This window comes from Garra rufa, chromosome 9, assembly GCF_049309525.1.
Source record: "Garra rufa chromosome 9, GarRuf1.0, whole genome shotgun sequence".
In the NCBI taxonomy this organism is placed as follows: Eukaryota; Metazoa; Chordata; class Actinopteri; order Cypriniformes; family Cyprinidae; genus Garra; species Garra rufa.
The window spans coordinates 12,382,257-12,406,024 of record NC_133369.1 but is presented as its reverse complement, the minus strand read 5'-3'; the positions used below and the strand labels follow the sequence as shown (position 1 = coordinate 12,406,024).

Sequence of the window (23,768 nt, the reverse complement as noted above, 5' to 3'; positions counted from 1 at the left end):
GATGGTTTAAAATGAGACTGTGGACGAAAAACCACATTTTCACTGACCCATTTTGCTTTTTGCTGCTCCTGCTTTGTGCCCTATACACCACAAAGCTACAGGGAGAGCAAAGCCCCGAGAGCGAGCAAGACAACCTGCTGCTTTGATCTGTAACCAAGCGATAAGATCCGAAGGGACTAAAAACGTCAAACCATAAAAATAAAAAAAAGGAGTCAGAGTCTCTCACAGGAAAACAAAGCACAGCAATTTATTATCAGGAATAGCTGTGCAATATGTAAAACAGGACTAGATAGAAGCACTTTCCATAGATGAACTATACCCTAAATGATGAAATGAATCCGAATGAACAAATCACACAGAACTTAAATATCCTTGGTCCTTTAGCAGTTTATAAGTCACCTAGAAAAGAGCACAATACCTCCTTATTGCAGTATTTAAATCTTCTCTTCCTCAAAGGAAGTTCAAATTCAAAACACTGCAAAGAAAGTTCCTTCCAAGAAGTGTTTAAATAGTCAAATTTGATCTGTTCACTGTGAGACTTACCTAAACCGTTCTGCCAATGGCAAACTATCAACCAATTATTCAGGCCAAGGTTTCTACACTGCAAAAAAACAATGAATTTGCATGGCAAAAGGTGAAAATAGAGCCATCAAGGTGAACGGTCCAGAACACAGGTGCCTGACATAAACAAACAGATCCTGTCCAACAATATTGTAGGAAACTTACTAGATGTTGGGCGGAGAGAACATAAATAAACACAAAGGCCCAGTTTCACAGACAGGGCTTAGCATAAACCAGGATTAGGCCATATAGTTCAATTAGGAAATTTTATAAACGTGCTTAGAAAAATACACTACTGGTGTGCATCTTAAGACAAAACAAAGGCACTGATATATTTTCAGATCAGTCAGTACATGTTTCTTTCAGCTGAAACAGCTCAGACTTAGACTTTAGTCTAGGACTAGGCTTAAGCCTTGTCTGTGAAACCGGGGGAAAGTGTACATTCCACTCCAGCTCTTTTTCTAATATTTTTATAAGGTGTTATTGATGTTTATCTGACATGAATTGCAGAACCTGTTGTTCTACATTTACTTTAGGTTCTGTGACGTTGTCAAGAAACCCAATACTAGGCTAACCTGATAAAAGAAACAGCAATAATTCGACAAACCACTGTTATTTATATCTTATTCTGTTAAAACAGACAATAATACAAAACTGCAACAATAGCATGTAAACACGCAAGCATTTAGTAATATTTAGTAATATTTGTAACCCTGGATGACAAAACCAATCTTAAGTAGCACGGGTATTTGTAGCAATAGCCAAAAATTCATTGTATAGATCAAAATTATCGATTTTTCTTTTATGCCAAAGATCATTAGGATATTAAGTAAAAATTATGTTCCATGAAGATATATTGTAAATTTCCTACCATAAATATAGTAAAACTATTTTTGATTAGTGATCTGCATTGCCAAGAACTTTACTTAGACAACTTTAACAGCAATTTTCTCAATATTAATTTTTTTTTTTTTTTTTTTTTTGCACCCTCAGATTTCACATTTTCAAACAGTTGTATCCTAACAAAACTTATTTATTCAGCTTTCAGATGATGTATAAATCTCAATTTAAAAAATAAATAAATAAATACCCTTATGACTGGTTTTGTGGTCCAGGGTCAGACATTACACAGATAATGCAATATTTTATATTATGAATATAGGTTTTACAATTAATTGTTTTATATCTGCTGTTCTTTCGGTTTCGTTGTATCATGCCAACATCTCGTGGTTTTCAAAAGACAAAAAACAAAGCTATTCACAGGTAGCTATTTAATTAGTTTTGTGCAACACTTTACAAAACAGTAACACCCCAGATGTTAATGCATTAACAATAAGCAAAATTTGCTGCAGTGTTAATTAATTAGTTAACATTAGTTAATAAAAACATAAATATTTATTCATATTGACTCAGGTCCATTTAGAAGTATTTTCATTGTCAGTTCATGTTATAATAACATAAACAAATGGAACCTTATGTAAAGTATTAGCATGTAAGATTTATGTAATCATTCAGATCAAGAAGAGTATTCTGGGTAGCCTAACAATTTCATAATCCAAAACAAAGATGAAAATAACGTGAAATTTTAGACTGAAAAACTACTTCTAAAAGAAATGTTAGTAACCACAATAATATTTTAACGATGTCGCGCAGCGAAGGTAAAAAATAGAACATTTAAAAGTAAAATTAATCTTCATTTGTCATAAACAAGAGAAAACTGCATTGAACATGCATCAAGATACACAGATTGTGTGGCAGCGGTGCGTCGTGATAACTGTGTTTAACAGTCACAGCTGGATATGATGACACCCTATGACCGCTGAGGCTGATGCGCTAGGTGTCATTCTAGCGCCTGGAAAACGCAAAAATGCCGTTTCCCCGTAAACATGGGGTTTTGTTTTAGTCCTCAACTTGAGAGGAAACGATGCTGAGCCGCCCACCGTCACAGAGCCAGTACGGTTAGCTACAGCAGGCTAGCACAACTGGGGCTTCTCACATACTCACCAACCCTCAAAAAGGTGGGGAAAATACACTCTCACAAAGGCCAAATGAGGAAAAAAGACCTTGAAATGAAACTTCAGAACTTACCTGAGGAAACTCGAACAGTTTGGCGGAGTATCCACTCAGATATTCCGTAACTCCTGTCTATTTATATGACTTCGTCGACTCCGACGGTTGTCCTGTCGGAGTTGAAAGCGCCCAGCATGCACAGGAAGTGATGCGCGCTCACGCTGCTATGCTGTGCTGTAGTAGTGAGCGCGTGTGCGCGCACATTAGGGTACTTCTCGTTTTTTTGCGTAGACTACTAGAGCATATTGGAGGTTTTGTAACAGGTTTTATTTCTCTCTCTGTAAATCTGTGTCTATGTGCTAAGTGTCATAAATTCTGATATAGCTAACAATCTCAGACTCGTCTACTGCTCATCCATAAAGCTTGCAAATTAAAGCAATAAAAAGCACTACTCAAACTAATTCACTATAGTTTGCAACACTAATTGTGACCCTGGACCACAAAACCTGTCATAACCGGTCAATTTTTTTTGAAGTTGATATTTATACATCATCTGAAAGCTGAATAAATGAAGGTAAAGTATGCCCACAAATCTGTGATTGAAAAGGCAAACAAAACGTATTCAAGAAGCAGATGTTTTTGCTTCTTGTTATTGTATTTATTAATAAATTACTGACTGTATGAATACCTGACATCAGATTCCATTAGACCTTGTAATATTTTAACAACATTTGAACAAACATAAAGCATTTTCATCTACTCAGTGGTTTTCTTTAAATGTTTATTTGCGACCCTGGACCACAAAACCTGTCATAAGGGTATTTTTTAAATTAATCAGATTTGAATAAATAAATAAGCTTTCCATTTATGTATGTTTTGTTGGGATAGGACAATATTTGGCCGAAATACAACTATTTAAAAATATGGAATCTGAGGGTGCAAAACAATAAAATACTGAGAAAATCGCCTTTAAAGTTGTCCAAATTAAGTCTTATCAATGCATATTACTAATCAGAAATTAAATTTTGATATATTTATTGTAGGAAAATACTGAATATATTCATGGATTCCATCCATTTTTGCCATAAAAAAGGGTAAAAAATTTTGAAATTGAGAGTTATACATCATCTGAAAGCTGGATAAATGAAGGTAAAGTATGCCATCAAATGTGTTTGCAATGAGTAATTAGGTTTTAATATATTTACGGTAGGAACTTTACTAAATATCTTCATGGAACATGATTTTTACTTAACATCCTAGTGATTTTTGGCATAATTTTGACCCATACAATGTATTTTTGGCTATTACTACGAATATACCTGTGCTACTTGTGGACAAATGAGTAAACAAAATGGCACAAGTGAATTAAAATAGTGGACTTAAGAACATTATCTATACTTCAGATAATCATTTATCTATACAATCATTTATAGATATTAAACGTCATTCCTGTCAGTCAAAATAAGGCCACTGTCACAGTCAAAGTCCAAAACACATTCATAAAGTGCAGGTAGGATCATAATCCAACCATGTCTATAATGACTGGTAACTGATAAACTTCAATCAACTGATAAACCGATAAAAACAGCAGACAAAGTAGGCCTGTCTATACATAAAGCTGTGCAACAGGACTGAACCTAAGGGCATCACTCCAAACAACGGGGAGATACTTATGTTAAAAAAACATTAAATAAAATACAACTAAATGCCAATTTAATCTGTTTTATGACAATAAAGAGAAGAGATTTGTACTGTAGTTGGAGGCAAAGGCGGTGGCATTAGAGCTATTCTTTTGCTGCTCTGTCCTAAAACTGTCCAGACCTGTTGAACCTGTTGTTGTTCAGACAAGCCTGAATGTGCAAGGCAATGGTGGATTAATTACCCAAATGGCAATCATATGTGCCGAGACACACTTATAAGTGAACTGTAATGCACAATACTGAGAGGGTTTATTTAATACCAAACTCCATCTTGTGGTGAAAGTCAGTAATACAAATGGAGACTGTAATGCTTGTGAATCAAAACAAGGAGAGTGACAGTCAGCATTAAAAAGGTTTGGTTTGAAATAAAGATTTAATTGCTTTCTCAGAATAAGCTTTCTCAGAAACGTCAGGTGTTTTATGTTTACTTGCAATACTGGGGAGTATCATGTAATCTGGATTATGTAATCAGATTTATTTTTTCTGAAATACTTGTAATTATTATTTTAAGCTTGAAAAAATACACAGTCAGACTACACTTACTTTTTATTGATTAAAATGATTACAGAATATTTACAAAATAGCACTAAATTATTCGTATTCCATTGATTCTTCCTAATTCCTTTGTACTTTAACATTTTTATTTCTATAAAAAGCCTGTTGCTTTTAGTTGAAGTCAAAAAAAAAATGAGGAATCGTAAAAAATGCATGTTATTTTTTAATTAGTACTGACCTGAATAAGTTATCTGACAAAATACATTTGCATACAGTCCACTGAAGAAAATAATAGTTGAATTTATAAAAATGACCCCGTTCAAAAGTTTACATACACTTGATTCTTAATAGTGTTGTTAACTGAATGATCCACAGTTGTGTTTATGATAGTTGTTTATTCAATTCAATTCAATTCAAGTTTATTTGTATAGCGCTTTTTACAATACAAATTGTTGCAGAGCAGCTGTACAAAAGTTTTAGGCTACTACAATATATTTAGTAGCTTATTAGTGGTGAATACTGTATGTTGAGTCGATGTACATATGATATAAATATTAAAATCAGTAACTGTGTAATCAAACAGATGATGAACACTAATTGCAATGGTTATGTGCTGTAATCAACTTGTAGGAAAATTATGTAGTGCTGTATGTTGTTTCAAGGCTGGCATCATCTGCGGTCCTCTGAGGGGTTGGCATCATCTCTTCTTCTGAATCCGGGCTGAATCTTGTGTAAACCCTAGTTACCACGGGATGGAAATCCCATGGCAGAGACAGAGAAACAAAGAAATAATTAGCGTAGCTGCTGTTCCAACTTCCGACCAAACAAAAATGATGTGTTTAGCCCAAGCTGAAGAATATTAATGTGCATTTGATCAGATGTAACTGAAATTACAACGTTATGAGATACATTATGTGAATGCTTGGCTAAAGAGATGAGTCTTTAATCTAGATTTAAACATAGAGAGTGTGTCTGAACCCCGAACGTTATCAGGAAGGCTATTCCAGAGTTTGGGAGCCAAATGAGAAAAGGCTCTCCCTCCTTTAGTGGACTTTGCTATCCTAGGTACTACCAAAAGTCCAGAGTTTTGCGACCTTAGGGAGCGTGAGGGATTGTAGCGTAGTAGGAGACTAGTTAGGTATGCAGGAGCTAAACAATTAAGGGCCTTATAGGTAAGAAGTAATATTTTGTAAGTGATACGGAACCTAATAGGTAGCCAGTGTAGAGACCGTAAAATTGGGGTAATATGATCATATTTTCTTGACCTGGTAAGGACTCTAGCAGCTGCATTTTGGACTACCTGTAGCTTATTTATTGAAGAAGCAGGACAACCACCTAGTAGTGCATTACAATAGTCCAGTCTAGACGTCATGAATGCATGAACTAACTTTGCTGCATCAGAAACAGGTAACATGTTCCATAGCTTAGCAATGTTTCTAAGATGAAAGAATGCTGTTTTTGTAACATAGGAAATATGATTTTCAAAAGACAGGTTGCTGTCTAATATAACACCCAGATTTTTGACTGTAGAGGAAATAACAGTACATCCACCTAGTTGCAAGTTGCAGTTTAAGAGATTCTGTGTACTGTTTTTTGGTCCAATAAGTAATATCTCAGTCTTATCTGAATTTAACAGTAGAAAATTATTGGTCATCCAGTCTTTCACATTTTTAACACACTCTGTTAACTTTGCTAAGTTAGAAGTTTCATCTGGTCTTGTTGAAATATATAGTTGAGTGTCATCAGCATAACAATGGAAACTAATCCCATATTTCCTAATAATATTACCGAGGGGTAACATGTAAATTGAAAATAGCAGAGGACCTAGGACAGATCCTTGTGGCACTCCATACTTTACTGGTGATAACTGCGATGACTCCCCATTTAAATAAACAAAGTGGTAGCGATCGGACAGGTATGATCTGAACCATCTTAAAGCCTGCCCTTGAATACCTGTATAGTTTTGTAATCGATCTATGAGTATTTCATGATCTATAGTGTCGAACGCAGCACTAAGATCAAGTAAAACTAGCAATGAGACGCAGCCTTGATCTGACGCAAGTAGCAAGTCGTTTGTGATTTTTACAAGTGCAGTTTATGAGTCCCTTGTTTGTCCTGAACAGTTAAACTGTCTACTGTTCTTCAAAAAATCCTTCAGGTCCCACAAATATTATAGATTTTCAGCAATGTTGTGTATTTGAACCCTTTCTAACAATGACTGTATGATTCTGAGATCCATCTTTTCACACTGAAGGACTCATATGCAACTAATACAGAAGGGTCAAATGCTCACTGATGCTTCAGAAGGAAACATGATGCATTAAGAGCCAGGGGTATACACTTTTGAACAGAATGAAGATGTGTACATTTGTCTTATTTTGCATACATATCATACTTTTTCCATTTAGTACTGCCCTTCAGAAGCTACAGAAGATACTTACGTGTTTCTCAGAAAACAAAATAAGTTAAATTGACCCTGATCATCAAATTCAAAAAGTTTTCACCCCCAGCTCCTAATGCAAAGTCCCTCAGTTGTCTTCAGTCTGAAAAAATGGATCTCAAAATCACAGTCACTGTTGGAAAGGGTTCAAATACACAAAAATGCTGAAAAACCGAAGAATCTGTGGGACCTGAAGGGTTTTTCTGAAGAACAGCAGGCAGTTTAACTGTTTAGGACAAACAAGGGACTCATGAACAACTATCACTAAACAAAAAGAAAAACAGCTGTGGATCATTCAGGTAACAATGCAGTATTAAGAATCAAGTGTATGTAAACTTTTGAACAGGGTCATTTTGATCAATTCAATTATTATTTTCTCTTGTGGACTGTATGTAATTTTATGTGAAATATCTTATTCAGGTCAGTACTAAACATAGCATACATTTTGTATGATTCCTCTTGTTTTGGTAAAATAATTAACATTTTGCAGATTCTGAAAGGTGTATGTAAACTTTTGACTTTAACTGTATATGTAAAAACAGGACACAAAGCATAAACAAAATAGAATATTTAATTTTTTATTGTTTTAATTTTTGTGTGGTGTTTTTAAATTAATTATTAAGATTACTATCTTTTCAATTAACAAACCCAGAACTTTTAATGTGGAATTTGGTATTTTACGGTTTCTACAATAGTTTGATATTTTTGCATTATATTTTACCATCAGTTTTTTTTAACATTTAAAATTATTGCTTAAATGTTATGATTTTCACTTCAGAGAGTATTTTGTATTCCAAACAAATATGTATTTCTAACTATATGGACAAGACATTATATGTTCCTACAGATTGAATTGAACAGTCTGAATTTCAAAAATAAAAAGGCCTTTGAATATTCATAATTTAAACTTACTAGTGTTTTGTAGTAAGATCAAAATCATTTAGGTCAAAAAGCCTCAGCAGATGTACACATTTCACATCTGCCATGACCAACATGAATTACCATGAACATGTCCTGGATCAACAATTATCTTTTGAAAAGTAGTACAAGTACCTGCAGAGTGAAATGTAGTTAAGTTTAGTTGTTAAATATCAATGTCCTTTTAATTTCTGTGCAGAAACACACAGAAACCATTATCTGCCAACATTAGGGGTTGTTATCAAAAACATCTTTATTTAGAGTCATTATGGAAAACATTTTAATGGTCGTCTTTGAGGAGTCATTAAACAGAATACATAAAATGCTCACCCGATGTACATGTTTGTTTTTCCATCCATATTTTATATAATGTGAATCTGAAACAATCCTGTGAAATCAAAGTCCCAGTACAAGCAGTGTCAACCCTGAAGATTTAAATCAAGGTTCAAGTGTTACGTCCTCAATAATACACTGTAAGTACAAACACAGGCTGAAACAAAAGCTAATGCCGATATCTAGTCGAAGCGTATTCTACTTGTAGAACTCGTGTTCCTGCTCGTCTTTCTTGATAACCGTCTTGTAAGCCTTCTCAAAGTCCTTAGCCAGCACAATGTAACGGTTTTCACGCACAGCCAGCATACCAGCCTGTAGACACAGAAGTAACAGGATTAATCATAACAGAAAAACACATGTTTGAGGAACTTCAGATCATAAATAAAAGACATAATTAAGATAATTTGTAAATAAACATATTGTCTCTTCTAACTCACCTCCTGGCAAATAGAGTTGATATCTGCACCAGAGATCTTGTCAGGCCTAGCAACATCTGCATTTTGGTTAAGGACAATTGTAAAAATGCCAAAAATCATTAGGATATTAAGTAAAGATCATGTTCCATTTAGATATTTAGTACATTTTCAACCATAAATATCAAAACTTATTTTTTGATTAGTAATATGCATTGTTTATACTCAACTTTATTTGCCTGTTAAAGGCGATGTTTTTTCAATAGTTAGATTTTTTGCACCCTCAGATTCCAGATTTTCAAATAGTTGTATCTCCCATATCCCCAAATATTGTCCTATCCTAACAAATCATGCATCAATAGAAAGCTTATTCATTTAGTTTTCAGATGACATATAAATCTCAATTTCATTATGACTGGTTTTGTGGTCCTGGTTCACAATTTAAAATGGTATTTTTTCTTGTAATGGTAAATCTGAATCATTCTAACATGCTGATTTGTGCTCAAGAAACATATGCTTGTCCAAGAAGTGCTATATGTTGACGTACTGCTCAATAGGCTATTGACGCAGACATTTGTAAGGGCCTTTAAATTATGTAAATATTCTAAATGATTAAATGTAATCATAATTTTTTTTTAAATTCATGCAGGGTCAGGATACAGTCCTCCAGGTCAACCTCCTCTGAGAGGTTCATCTTGCTGGTGATGGTGGAGAACACCAGGCGTTTCTGTCGCCGGTCAGGAAGAGGGAACTCAATCTTACGGTCCAGTCGACCTGGGCGCAGCAAGGCTGGATCCAGTGTGTCAGCCCTGTTTGTGGCCATGATAACCTGTCATTGAAAAATGAAACAGAGCGTCAACAATGGCTGAAACTGTATTAAAGCAGAACAGAAGGACAAGAGCAACATAATACCACACAGACTAAAAAAAAAAAAAGGAAGTAAGTGTTTTTCTTCCTAACCTTCACGTTCACATTCTGGTCAAACCCATCCATTTGATTGAGAAGCTCAAGCAGGATTCTCTGCACTTCTCTATCAGCTACAAACATAGAAAACAGAAAAATAATGAGCAAACAAAACCAAGGAAAGATTTCCTGTTTATAGGATTGGTAGACAATAGTTTTCCTAAATATCTCCTTCAGGACGTCATAATGTTTTTGAGAAGTCTGATACGCTCTGCTGCAAGGCTACATTTATTTGATCAAAATAGAGTGAAAAGTAATATTGTGAAATATTATTACAGTTTAAAATGAAATTTATTTATTTGACGAATTTTCATTTGGGGGGAAGGCAATATACTTTTACCATTTTTTGACAAATGGAAATTTAAACTGAACCGAAATGATTTGAAACAATTTTTGCAACATTCAGCCATATATATATATATATATATATATATATATATATATATATATATAATAAATATTTTTGATCCATTTATTTAGTCCAAAGTACAGCAAAAACAGTACATTTTTGAAATATTTCTACTATTTAAAATAACCATTCTCAATGTGAATATATTTAAAAATGTAATTTATTCCTGTGATTTCAAAGCTGAATTTTTAGTATCATTACTCCAGTCACATGATCCTTCAGAGATCATTCTAATATACTGATTTGCTACTCTAAAAAATTTTTTTTATTAATATTATTATGGTAAAAAACAGCCGAGTATAATTTTTCCAGGTTTCTTTGATGAATAGAAAGATAAGAAGAACAGCATTTCTCGGAAAAAGAAATCTTTTGTAACATTATAAATGTCTTTTATCATCACTTTTGATCAAATTAAACCATCCTTGCTAAAAAAAAAAAAATATTAATTTCAATCCCAAAAAATAAGCTTGAATTTTTGAATGGTATAGTGTGTAATGGTACAAAAGCTTTGGTGAGCAGAAGAGACTTCTTTAACAAAAAAACAATAGATAGACAGATGTTATAAAACCTAAAAGAGACGCATACCTCCAGTCTGTGCATCAAAACGCTTGGTAGCAATCGCATCAATCTCATCAATGAAGATGATGGCTGGGGCATTCTCTTTAGCCAGTCGAAAGACATCTCGCACCATTCGTGGACCCTCTCCAAGATACTTCTGCACAAACTCAGATCCCACCACACGAATAAAGGCCGCTGCAGAACATTAAAACACAATTAGAAAAGTTAAAATATAATCATGTGCTTCTGATCTAAAGCTAATTTGGGTATCAAAGCTGAAAGGCCTACCTGTGGTATGGTGAGCCACAGCTTTTGCCAACATGGTCTTTCCACAACCAGGTGGGCCATACATGAGCACTCCTCTGGGTGGATCAATACCAATCTAAGAACAGAAGTAGAATGTGAGTGGACAAACAAAACTGCTATACACCACAAGCACTTGCATCTCACATACTCACCTGTTTATAGAGCTCAAAATGTGTGAGGGGGAGCTCCACAGCCTCCCTCACTTCCTGTTTCTGGATGTCCATCCCTCCGATGTCTGCGTACATCACATCTGGCTTCTGATCTATTGTCAAATAGAGAGGAAACGCATTAAAAGGGACCACAAAAAAGCTGGCGCAAGAGTTGAATTGAATTGAAATCCATTACACAGGATAAACAAGGAAGCGATTGAATACCTGAAGTGAGCATCATGATGCTGCTGTCAGCTTCTGGAGGCAGAACGTCCACCAGAGCATTGCTGTGCTTGTGCAGAGCAACGGAGGCATTGGGCTTCAGCAGCTCTCTGTCAATTGTGCTCAGAATCCGAACATAGTAGTTTGAGCCTGGAAGAATTGAAAAATTCACAGCATTATTGAGAAAGCCTGTGACCCTGGACCACAAAACCAGTCTTAAGTAGCATGTAGCAATCTCAATTTCTACAGTTTCTCTTTGTTTAAAACTACATTACACATGTTTATTTATGCAATATTAATATATATTTAAGAGTTTTGAAAATCCAGAAATTAGAGTAGATTGATACTGTAATCAACACCATCACATACACACATTTTTGCAGGTTTTATTTTTAAGGTCAATTTAAGACTTTTAAGATGAAATAAAGAAACTTAAGAAATACACTGAATGAAACACAATATTTCAACATGTTCTCTAAATGTAAATGTCTTGTATATTGTTACAATTAACAAATTTCCATTTTCATCTGTTAAAAAAAACACATGCCTTAAATATTTCCAACCAACAGAATATGGAAATAAATAACTTTTAATGTACATTCTGATCACGCTGCAATAAAGTCATTTTCTTTAACAGTTTTTTTTTATTTTGGAAGCGCAAATGTCTAAAGATTTTTAAATTAAGATATGTTTGCAAAATGACATTAAACAAGTCTTTTTTTCTGAAAAATAGATCCAAATTAAATCAGTTTATGATTAAAACAAGAAGAAATTTCTGCCAGTGGAGTAAGAAAGATCAAGGCAAAACATGTTTTTACACCTTATAAAAAAAATATGTCCTTGTTTTAGGCATAAACCTCACTTAATTTTGTTCAATTGCTCAGAATACAAGATTTTATATCATCATTTTGCATTTTTAAATGTATCTTGATTCAGGGATGTTTTTATTTAAACATATAAAGTAAAAAAAAAAAAAAAAAAAATATATATATATATATATATATATATATATATATATTTTTTTTTTTTTTTTTTTTTTTTTTTTTTTTTTTTCACAGTGCATGCAACATTTAATGATTTGAGATTTCTTACCTGTGGTTGAGCCCACAATGGCAGTATTCTGGTCAACTGCTTCCAGGAACTGCCCAATAACCAGAGGGATGCTCTGTATCCTCTTCACCTCCTCTTGGGCATGAAGGAACTCCTTTTTCAGATTCTTCTGTTCATCTTTAATGTACTCCTCCTGCACCTCTAGAAACTCCAGCTCCTGCTGCAACTTCTGCAGTGTGGAAGAGACAACATGTCAACAATTGGAGCAAGGCCAATTTTCAGTGGTTAATAATATGATAAGCTAGCAGCATGTCAATCAAAACACACATAAAAAACCCCAAACAAAAATACAAACCTTATATCTGCTGTAAAGATCCTCCAGGTCTTCTGGTTCAGGAGCCAAGAAAGACAAGCCGGTCTGGGGCCTTGAATTCAGCAGGGCCGGCACATCATCCTGTAGATCATAAATATGTAGATGCAAGACGGTTTTCAGAATCAGAATCAGAATGAGCTTTATTGGCAGGTATGTTTACACATACAGAAAATTTGTTTTCGTGACAAAAGCTTCCAGAGTGCAACAGAATGAAAAACACAGATAATAAAATAATAAAAATAGAACAAGCAAGTATGGAATAACAATAAACAAATTGACAGTTGAACACACACATACTTGAATAGTTGTAATCATTATTATAATTTATTATAAAACATTTGGATTTTAATCATTTTAATAATACTCTAATAAGTAAATTATCAGGTAAACCAAAGAGATTTTTTACAGATCTGGAAGCCTTTCTTTAAATATTTGGAAGATGATCAAGGATAACTGAATTAACCTTTTTTCTTTAAGTAGGGTGGTTAAGTTTACAATATACAGCAGTGTGTAACAATTGTATTTTTCCATAATTGGGTATTTATTAGTATTTGTAAGATGTCTTTTTTTTTTTTCTTTTTTTTTTAAGAAGATTCTGTATGTGTATGTGTATATGTGGAGATGTCGGTATTATTATTAATTTATTTTTTCCCCAATTTGCTGGCATGGGGTTTGGGGGACTGTTTTGTAAAATGTGAAATAATAATAATAATAATAATAATTATTATTATTATTATTAAAAAATATATGAAAAAGAATTAACCCAATATAATCCACAGCACATCATAATGAATGCATATCCAAACAGTTATCATGACTGTACAGAAACCAATATTATTATTAATACATATTCATATTTAAATGTACATACACTTAGCGTTGTATAAAGCTTATAAATAAATGACCTTATGAATTGTTATTAAATAAATCTTAAGGACAAACACAGCTGAAAAACTGCTATGCTACATGGCTAGGCTATAGCCCAACTGATCAATGTTCCTTGTAAACGTGTGAAAAAATGTGTTCGAAATAATTATATACAACTTAAATATGAATCAAAGTAAAGTTTTTAACTTGACATATTAGCAGTGAGCACTATTATTCTGTAATTTATCGCCAGGACGCATGCTAACGTTAGCCGCTGTCAGAGAATGGCATGACTGAGCATTTGCTGCGAGCTGAATGAATCGGCATCTTTTCATTGCTTGTTGTAAGCTTTAGACTCGTGTTCTTGCTGCATATGTGTTTTACTCTTATAGACTACAACTTTTTAAACATAATATCGATGAGTACGACACCTCTCTTTCTGTAAAATACTCAAAATCCCAACATAACATCTCACCTGAGGTTTCTCAACCAACACTCCGCCGTCCTCCATGTTTGCTTGCAGCAACTGACGTCACGTCGCAGAATATATGTGGAGTTCCGCAAACATTCACCGGGTCCTAAAGGCCACTTTTTCATCTCCTCTCATTGCACAGTTTTGTGTATACAGTACAAAAAATGTTGTGAATTACACTTCCAGTCAAACGTTTTTGAACAGTGAGATTTTTAATGTTTTTTAAAAAGACTCTTCTGCTCACCAAGCCTGCATTTATTTGGTCCAGAGTACAGCAAAAACAGTAACATTTTGAAATACTTTTACTATTTAAAATAACTGTTTTCTATTTGAATATATTTAAAAATTTATTCCTGTGATGTCAAAGCTAAATTTTTAGCATTACTCCAGTCACATGATAGAATTTCTTTCAGGTTTCTTTGATAAATAGAAAGTTCAGAAGAACAGCATTTATCTGAAATAGAACTCTTTTGTAACATTATAAATGTCTTTATCATCACTTTTGATTAATTTAAAGCATCCTTGCTAAATAAAAGTATTAATTTCTATAAGATTTTGAATGGTATAGTGTATAATGTTACAAAAGCTTTATATATATATATATATATACAGCTTTTTAGATATTTCTATTCATCAATCCTTAAAAAAATGTACTCCGCTTTTTATAATAATGATAATATGATTTCTTGAACAGCAAATCTGCATATTTGGATAATTTCTGAAGGATCATGTCACACTGAAGACTGGAGTAATGATGCTGAAAATTTAGCTTTGATCACAGGAAAAAATTACATTTTAAAATATATTCAAAGAGAAAGGAGTTATTTTAAATAGTAAAAATACTTCACAATATTACTGCTTTTGCTGTATTTTGGATCAAATAAATGCAGGCTTAGTGAGCAGAAGAGACTTTTTAAAACAACATTAAAAATCGTACTGTTCGAAACTTTTGACTGGTACACTTTTAAAAACAAAGGTGCTTTCAGCGATGCCATAGAAGAACCATTTTTGGTTGCAGAAAGAACCATTCAGTCAAAGGTTCTTTAAAAAACATCTCTTCCTTACCTTTTTATAATCTGAAGACCCTTCTTTCTCCACAAACAACCTTTTATGAAAAAGAAAGGTTCTTCAGATGTTAAAGGTTCTTTATGTAACCATTCAGACAAAAAGGTTTTTCTATGGCACCGTGAAGAGTGTAGTGAGTCAACGCACTTTTTTTTATCCAAATGCATGAAGTATCGTTTCTGTTGTCTGGTCTGTTGAGACAGTATAGATTGTACTTTTAGACTTTTTCTTCATCTAAGAATCCTGAAAACAAAATGTATATGCTTTCCACAAAAAGCAGCAGAACTGTTTTGAACATAGATAAAAATGTTTCTTGAGCACTAAATAATCAAATTAAAGTGATTTCTGAAGCATCATAACATACTAAAGACTACAGTAATGGCTGCTGATTTTTTTTTTTTTTTTTTTGTCATCCGAGGAATATATTGAATTTTTAATGTTTAAAAAAAACCACTCATTTTGAATAGTACTAATATTTCACAATATTGTTTTTATTATTGTATTCATCAAATAAATACAACCTTGCAAGTGGTTTCTTTCAAAAACACTGATAATATTACCATCCCCAAACTTTTGAATGGTACTAAGTTTATTATAGCCTACTTACAGTGATAGTTTTTGAAAAGTCTCTCATGAAGATCTACCATGTGACAACTGGAAATTGGGCACCAAACAAGTGCACTATGCCCTTTAAATTTGTGTAGTGAGTAATACTTTCTCCTGATTGAAAAGGCAAACAAAGTATACTCAAGAAGCAGATGTTTTTGATTGTTTTATTGTTTTATTGATAAATCACCAACTGTATGAAGACCTCAGATTCCATTAGATCTTTTATACAAACCACATTTGATCAAATATGAAGCATTTTCATCCATTTGATGGTTTTATTTAAATGTTGATTTAATAAAAATGGCATCTTTTCATGTTGCAGCTGTGTGGGAGTAACTTGGGAACACAGACTGTTTTTGAAACCAAGACATGGCACAACAAAAAGAGACATTAAATTTCCCACTCAATAATCCAATAAGGTAAACTCCTCACTTAAATTCTCTTAATAAATAGCTGTAAACATAGCTTACAAATTCATGTGTCATATTCAAACTACTGCCTTTTGATCCAGGATATTAGATTAACCAAGGTTATAGTCAGACTAGGCCTATGCTATGGAAATATGCAATTTTTGATCAAAAAGAACTGTTTATTTAATGCACAATTTTTATACATCTTTTTCATCAACATGTCTTCTTTGTGTGTGGATGCTTTATAAATTCAGGGTCAGGTTCAAGCAGTTAAAACCTTCTGACGTTATCCCTTCACCATGCCCATTAGAAGGTCTGGACCCTCGACGTCCCGGAGGTCTTTCAGCTGAAACTGATGATTTCTCTTTAGTTTCTTTTGGTGGCTGAGCCCTCTTCATCTTGACATCCTCATTGTCAAATGTACCCTGAAAAGACATTAGATTCCTTGCCACTGCAAAACTGCCTCTTTTCTGTCGGCCAGCCAAAGGCTTTACAGGGACACAGGTTGCTTCTAGAACAGGCATGTTCACAGCAACAGGGTGTTCAAGCAGAGACGTACCTTTGTCCAACCTCGCAGGTCGACTTGCAAGTCTGGGCAGCCGGGATAAGGAGAGGCGAGTGGTAGTTTTCAGATCAGACTCACATAAAGGTTCACTGACGTTTGTCTCTGCCATGCCCAATAAATGGTGAGGAGGTCTGGATCCTCGACGCTCTGGAGGTCTTTCACCTGAAACTGATGTCTTCTCTTCAGCTTCAGGTAAGAAGAAATGTCCAGCTGTCTTGCTTTGTCCAACTAGAGGTTTCACAGGAACACATGGTGCTTCTAGAACAGGCATGTTCACAGCAACAGGGTGTTCAAGCAGAGACGTACCTTTGTCCAACCTCACTGGTCGACTTGCAAATCTGGGCAGCCGGGATAAGGAGAGGTGAGTGGTAGTTTTCAGATCAGACTCACATAAAGGTTCACTGACGTTTGTCTCTGCCATTCCCATTAAATGGTGAGGAGGTCTGGACCCTCGACGTCCTGGAGGTCTTTCACCTGAAACTGATGTCTTCTCTTCAGCTTCAGGTAAGAAGAAATGTCCAGCTGTCTTGCTTTGTCCAACTAGAGGTTTCACAGGAACACATGGTGCTTCTAGAACAGGCATGTTCACAGCAACAGGGTGTCCAAGCACAGACGTACCTTTGTCCAACCTCGCAGGTCGACATGCAAATCTGGGCAGCCGGGATAAGGAGAGGCGAGTGGTAGTTTTCAGATCAGACTCACATAAAGATTCGCTGACGTTTGTCTCCGCCATGCCAATTAAATGATTAGCAGGTCTGGATCCTTGACGCCCCGGAGGTCTTTCACCTGAAACTGATGTCTTCTCTTCAGCTTCAGGCAAGACGAAATGTCCAGCTGACTTGCTTTGTCCAACTAGAGGTTTCACAGGAACACGGGTTGCTTCTAGAACAGGCATGTTCACAGCAACAGGGTGTCCAAGCACAGACGTACCTTTGTCCAACCTCGCAGGTCGACTTGCAAATCTGGGCAGCCGGGATAAGGAGATGCGAGTGGTAGTTTTCAGATCAGACTCACATGAAGATTCACAGACGTTTGTCTCTGCAATGCCCATTAAATGGTGAGGAGGTCTGGACCCTCGACGCCCTGGAGGTCTTTCACCTGCATGCAGTGACGTACGTTGGTCCCCCCTGGCAAGACTGGGCAGTGGGGGAAAAGAAAAGTGAGCTTTAGCTTTCAGATCAGACTCACTTGAAGGTTCTGTGACGTTTCTCTCTGCCACATCCATTATATAGATAGGAGGTCTTGGCCTGCAACTTCCTGGAGGACTTTCACCTGAAGCTGGCTTCTTCAGTCCAGTCTCAGGCAAGAAGGAAGGTCCAGAAGGTCTGCCCAAAATCCGTTTGCCTTTTAGGCATGGAATGGCCTGACTCTGGAGAGTATTTCGGTCTCTGCACCACATCTTGAAATACCGGAGTGAAGATTATCTCAACAACAACAACAAATCTGGCTTGAATGAGCGATAAACAAGCAGCAATCACAACAGTCAAATGCCAAATGAAGCTCTTTCCACCAGGATTCTTTGTAATGTGTAATGGCTATTATGATGTCATGAATGGAATGTTGGTCTGCTGAGTTCATTCTATTGGTGCTTAACTACTGATAAACAAATGTTATACAGTTACCAATCAGATCCTTTTGAATAAAAAGAAAGAATTTTATTACTACAACAATTGTTTTAACATGTTAATCGGTCATAAAATGTTATCCCTGCTGCAAAGAAAAGAATATAAAGTTAAACAAAAACATTTCCTGAGAGTTTTGCAGAAATTAGGTTTTGTCATTCAGGAAAAAAAATGTAGCTAGAAGAAATAAACAGGAAGAGCAGTTCACATAAATATGTATTTTACTTTGATGCTGCAGTGTAAAAATGAAGAAAGTAATGAGATTTTAATGCAGTGCCCATACTCTAATGCACTGTAAGTCATCGATAATCGTGGCTCACCTCATAAATGAAAGTATGGTACCCTCTAGAGGTGAAAGCCTATATAACAACTGATTTTAAAGAGCTAGTTCAGCCCAAACTGTGTATCCAAAATATAGGGTGAATTCAGGTAAAGTGGGCCGTTTGATTGTACTGTGCTCAATGGGTTTGCACTTTCAGAGCATAACAATGGTTCTTAATTAAAGAGACACTATTTGTCCAAAAGATAAAATGGTTTTGGTTGATGCAATATAAAACTGAGGGTTGTGGCAACACATCTAAGGAGGACTGTGTCATGGTGAAAGGTAGAAAACACTTTGACATAAGATTTCAATTTCTAAATTATAAGGTTACTCACTAAATGGAAACAAATATTATTGAGACAAGCCCTGCTGTTTTTGTTTCCACAGTTAACAGGGAATAAAATGCAAAGAACAACATTTTAAAAAATGTGTTAGTTTTCTTGTAAGGTGTATAAATATTGTTGGCCCATTTTTGCTAAATGTGTTAGATAAAGCAGGGCAGTGGGATTCAGGTAAAGTGGGTCAACCTTTAACCTTTAGTAGTATATTCAAATTCATTAAATAAATTGACATTCACTGGTTATTTTATAGTTGACATGTATTATTTACTTTTCTTAGAAAACAGAAATCAGGAAATTCAAGTCAGGAAATTCAAGTCAGACATGGAGGAAAGAAAATCGAGGCATGAAGTTCAATCTGTGGAGTGAAGAAAGGATAAGAGTAGAAGAATGTAGATGCAGAATATAAAGCGTTAAAATATGGACACAATTAAATCTACTTTAAAGTGTTTAGAGAACATAGACAAAAAAATTGCATATGGTTACCATTTTAAATATTCCTCTAATTAATTTTTTATACTATTTGTTATTTTTTTATAGTCACATTTTAAACATATTGTAGAGTTAATTTATCAGTATTCTAATTTGGAATATTCTGATATTCAGATTTAATCAATTTATTTTTGGAGTGCATCCTAAAATGTTTAACACTTTATATGAACTGTTTTCAAACTGAAATATTATAGCTGGACCTTAAAGTTAACAAAAGTAATAAAGAAAAGAAAAAAAACAGCTAGATATCTAAATTGCACGTTTTACAAAAAGTGACCCACTTTACCTGAATTCACCCTACTGTGTTTTTACTCACCCTTGTGTCGTTCAAACCTGTACTTTTTACTGGAAACGTGCATTTTTGAAGAATATCCAGATTCCAGACATCTATTTTTAATATAGTCTAACGAAGACTGATACTGTCAATTTCCAAAATGGCCAACAAAAATAAAAAAATAAACAAAATAAAATTATAAAGGTAGTCCACGTGACTCGTTCGTTGTAATACCATAGCTTTTTATCAACAGGTGAAATTTTAGTCACTAAAACTTTTTCCTTCTTTCTTGCTCTTCTTACTGCATTCGTAATTGTGAGCTTTGATTTGTGAATTAATCATTTGTTGTATTGTGAAATACTTTCATGAATCGGAACCAATTTACAAAACCGGTTGAAATAATTTGTTCTCGAATCTGACTATTCTGGATTCACAATTTCACAGCTTCACTGACCGGAATACATTGAATCTGTCTGTTTCTCACTATAAGTCAGTAATCTGGTCTTAACCCTTTAACTGCCCCACCAAGCAAAAGGCAATGGAAAAAAATTTTGTTTGCATTTTTTATCTCTTTATGTCACTAATAACCACACTCAATGTTTTTTTTTTTTTTTATATAAATCCTATAATTTTTTAAATATTGACCTCTACTCTGATATGTCACTTAATGGTAAAAGTACTGGAATTCATACTTATACTATGAAAATCTGAAAATATGAACTATAACACTAATTTATTTAAAATTATAATCCAAAAAATATTTTTGTATATTGAATCTTCTTCAATTATTGAAGTATGCCATAAAATATTTCAGGTTTTCATTTTATCACGGAAATTATGTTTTCTTGTTTCTATTAGACGTATACATGTAGTCGTTCAATAATGGTCTAACTGATGTCTAGTCTATTATTGGGCTATGGTTAGACGTCCATTAAATTGTCATTGACGGCCCAAATTCAGTCTTGTTTTAGTCTAGACCCATATTCACTGTCTATTAGACGTATACATGTAGTCGTTCAATAGTCGTCTAACTGATGTCTAGTCTATTCTTGGGCTATGGTTAGATGTCTATTAAATTTTCACTGACAGCCCAAATAGTCTAGACCCATATTCACTGTCTATTAGACGTATACATGTAGTCGTTCAATAATGGTCTAACGGATGTCTAGTCTATTCTTGGGCTATGGTTAGATGTCTATTAAATTTTCATTGACGGCCCAAATTCAGTCTTGTTTTAGTCTAGACCCATATTCACTGTCTATTAGACGTATACATGTAGTCGTTCAATAGTCGTCTAACTGATGTCTAGTCTATTCTTGGGCTATGGTTAGAAGTCTATTAAATTTTCACTGACAGCCCAAATTCAGTCTTGTTTTAGTTTAGACCCATATTCACTGTCTATTAGACGTATACATGTAGTCGTTCAATAGTCGTCTAACTGATGTCTAGTCTATTCTTGGGCTATGGTTAGATGTCTATTAAATTTTCACTGACAGCCCAAATTCAGTCTTGTTTTAGTCTAGACCCATATTCACTGTCTATTAGACGTATACATGTAGTCGTTCAATAATGCTCTAACTGATGTCTAGTCTATTTTTGGGCTTTAGTTAGACGTCTATTAAATTTTCACTGACAGCCCAAATTCAGTCTTGTTTTAGTCTAGACCCATATTCACTGTCTATTAGACGTATACATGTAGTCGTTCAATAATGGTCTAACTGATGTCTAGTCTATTCTTGGGCTATGGTTAGACGTCTATTAAATTTTCACTGACAGCCCAAATTCAGTCTTGTTTTAGTCTAGACCCATATTCACTGTCTATTAGATGTATACATGAAGTCGTTCAATAATGGTCTAACTGATGTCTAGTCTATTTTTGGGCTTTAGTTAGACATCTATTAAATTTTCACTGACAGCCCAAATTCAGTCTTGTTTTAGTCTAGACCCATATTCACTGTCTATTAGACGTATACATGTAGTCGTTCAATAGTCGTCTAACTGATGTCTAGTCTATTCTTGGGCTATGGTTAGACGTCTATTAAATTTTCACTGACAGCCCAAATTCAGTCTTGTTTTAGTCTAGACCCATATTCACTGTCTATTAGATGTATACATGTAGTCGTTCAATAATGGTCTAACTGATGTCTAGTCTATTCTTGGGCTATGGTTAGACGTCTATTAAATTTTCACTGACAGCCCAAATTCAGTCTTGTTTTAGTCTAGACCCACATTCACTGTCTATTAAACGTATACATGTAGTCGTTCAATAATGGTCTAACTGATGTCTATTCTTGGGCTATGGTTAGACGTCTAATAAATTTTCACTGACAGCCCAAATTCAGTCTTGTTTTAGTCTAGACCCATATTCACTGTCTATTAGACGTATACATGTAGTCGTTCAATAATGGTCTAACTGATGTCTAGTCTATTCTAGGGCTATGGTTAGACGTCTATTAAATTTTCATTGACAGCCCAAATAGTCTAGACCCATATTCACTGTCTATTAGACGTATACATGTAGTCGTTCAATAATGGTCTAACGGATGTCTAGTCTATTCTTGGGCTATGGTTAGATGTCTATTAAATTTTCATTGACGGCCCAAATTCAGTCTTGTTTTAGCCTAGACCCATATTCACTGTCTATTAAACGTATACATGTAGTCGTTCAATAGTCGTCTAACTGATGTCTAGTCTATTCTTGGGCTATGGTTAGACGTCTATTAAATTTTCACTGACAGCCCAAATTCAGTCTTGTTTTAGTCTAGACCCACATTCACTGTCTATTAAACGTATACATGTAGTCGTTCAATAATGGTCTAACTGATGTCTATTCTTGGGCTATGGTTAGACGTCTATTAAATTTTCACTGACAGCCCAAATTCAGTCTTGTTTTAGTCTAGACCCATATTCACTGTCTATTAGACGTATACATGTTGTCACGTATCTGGTCTATCCTGTCATCATGAACTCTTGCACCACACTTCATGGACTTCATTCCCCACAAGCCACTGCACTAATCACTGCATTCACCTGCTCTCACTTTACTGATTACCGCTCACAGCTGCACCTCATCACACTGACTGCATTTAAGCTTCTCACACACACAGCCACTCTGCGAAGTCTTATTGTTCCGTATGGTCTGTATTTCCGAGCGTTTCTTCCCGTGTTTGTTTTCCCGTGTGTTTGATTCCTGGACTCCCTCCCGTGTTTGATTCTTGCTGCCACCTTTCTGCCTGTGTTTGACCACTCTTTGGATTATCCTCGTTGTTGTTGTTTGCCGGTGATTGACCCTGTCTGTTTACCACGCCTTCCAAATAAAGCCTGCATTTGGATCCGAACGTCTGTCTCTGACCCTCCCTTGTTACAGAAGACTTCGCCGCTACAAGGATCCAGCGGCTTTATTCATCAGCCGTTCACCATGAACCCAGGAGACCGTCTAGTTCGTCTTCGCCAGAACAACCGGCCTATTGAGGAGTATGTGGCTGACTTCTGCGAACTATGTCACCAGGTGGATTTCACTGTCATTTTTTTCAAGCACATTTTTTATTATGGACTGAACCAGGAGTTAAAACCCAGTATGCCTTTACACACCCCGCACTGGACACTTGAACGATACATAGACTATGCTCTCCTGCTGGCCGGTTCAACATTTACTGTTGGGACTGCGGATGAGGAGCCCCACAGTCCTACAGCACCCATATCACCAGAACTTTCACACATCCCATCTGTCATGCCTGGAACGGTTCGAGCCACATCTACCAAACCGCCCAAGTCTGCAAGCAAGATGGCTGCCACGCCAGAGTCTGCAAGCAAGATGGCTGCCACACCTGAG

At 35.1% G+C, this 23,768-nt stretch overlaps 2 protein-coding genes across 2 annotated transcripts in view; both read right to left on the bottom strand.

The window, feature by feature from the left end:
• LOC141342626 (beta-1,4-galactosyltransferase 3) overlaps nt 1-2,765 on the bottom strand; it is a 28,721-nt gene extending 25,956 nt beyond the window's left edge. Inside the window, exon 1 of the mRNA XM_073847122.1 lies at nt 2,650-2,765. The gene's annotated coding sequence lies outside the window, so the exon portion shown is untranslated. The remainder of the gene's footprint in view (nt 1-2,649) is intronic.
• A 5,594-nt stretch (nt 2,766-8,359) lies between these two features.
• psmc4 (proteasome 26S subunit, ATPase 4) lies at nt 8,360-14,298 on the bottom strand. Its single transcript, XM_073846767.1, has 11 exons — nt 14,243-14,298; nt 12,883-12,981; nt 12,570-12,756; nt 11,481-11,627; nt 11,259-11,368; nt 11,089-11,182; nt 10,828-10,995; nt 9,831-9,907; nt 9,531-9,699; nt 8,895-8,950; nt 8,360-8,769 (listed from the first exon to the last, which is right to left on the bottom strand). The coding sequence occupies exons 1-11, from the start codon at nt 14,276-14,278 to the stop codon at nt 8,656-8,658; spliced, it is 1,257 nt and encodes a 418-aa protein (XP_073702868.1). The 5' UTR covers nt 14,279-14,298; the 3' UTR covers nt 8,360-8,655.
• Nucleotides 14,299-23,768: the final 9,470 nt, after the last annotated feature.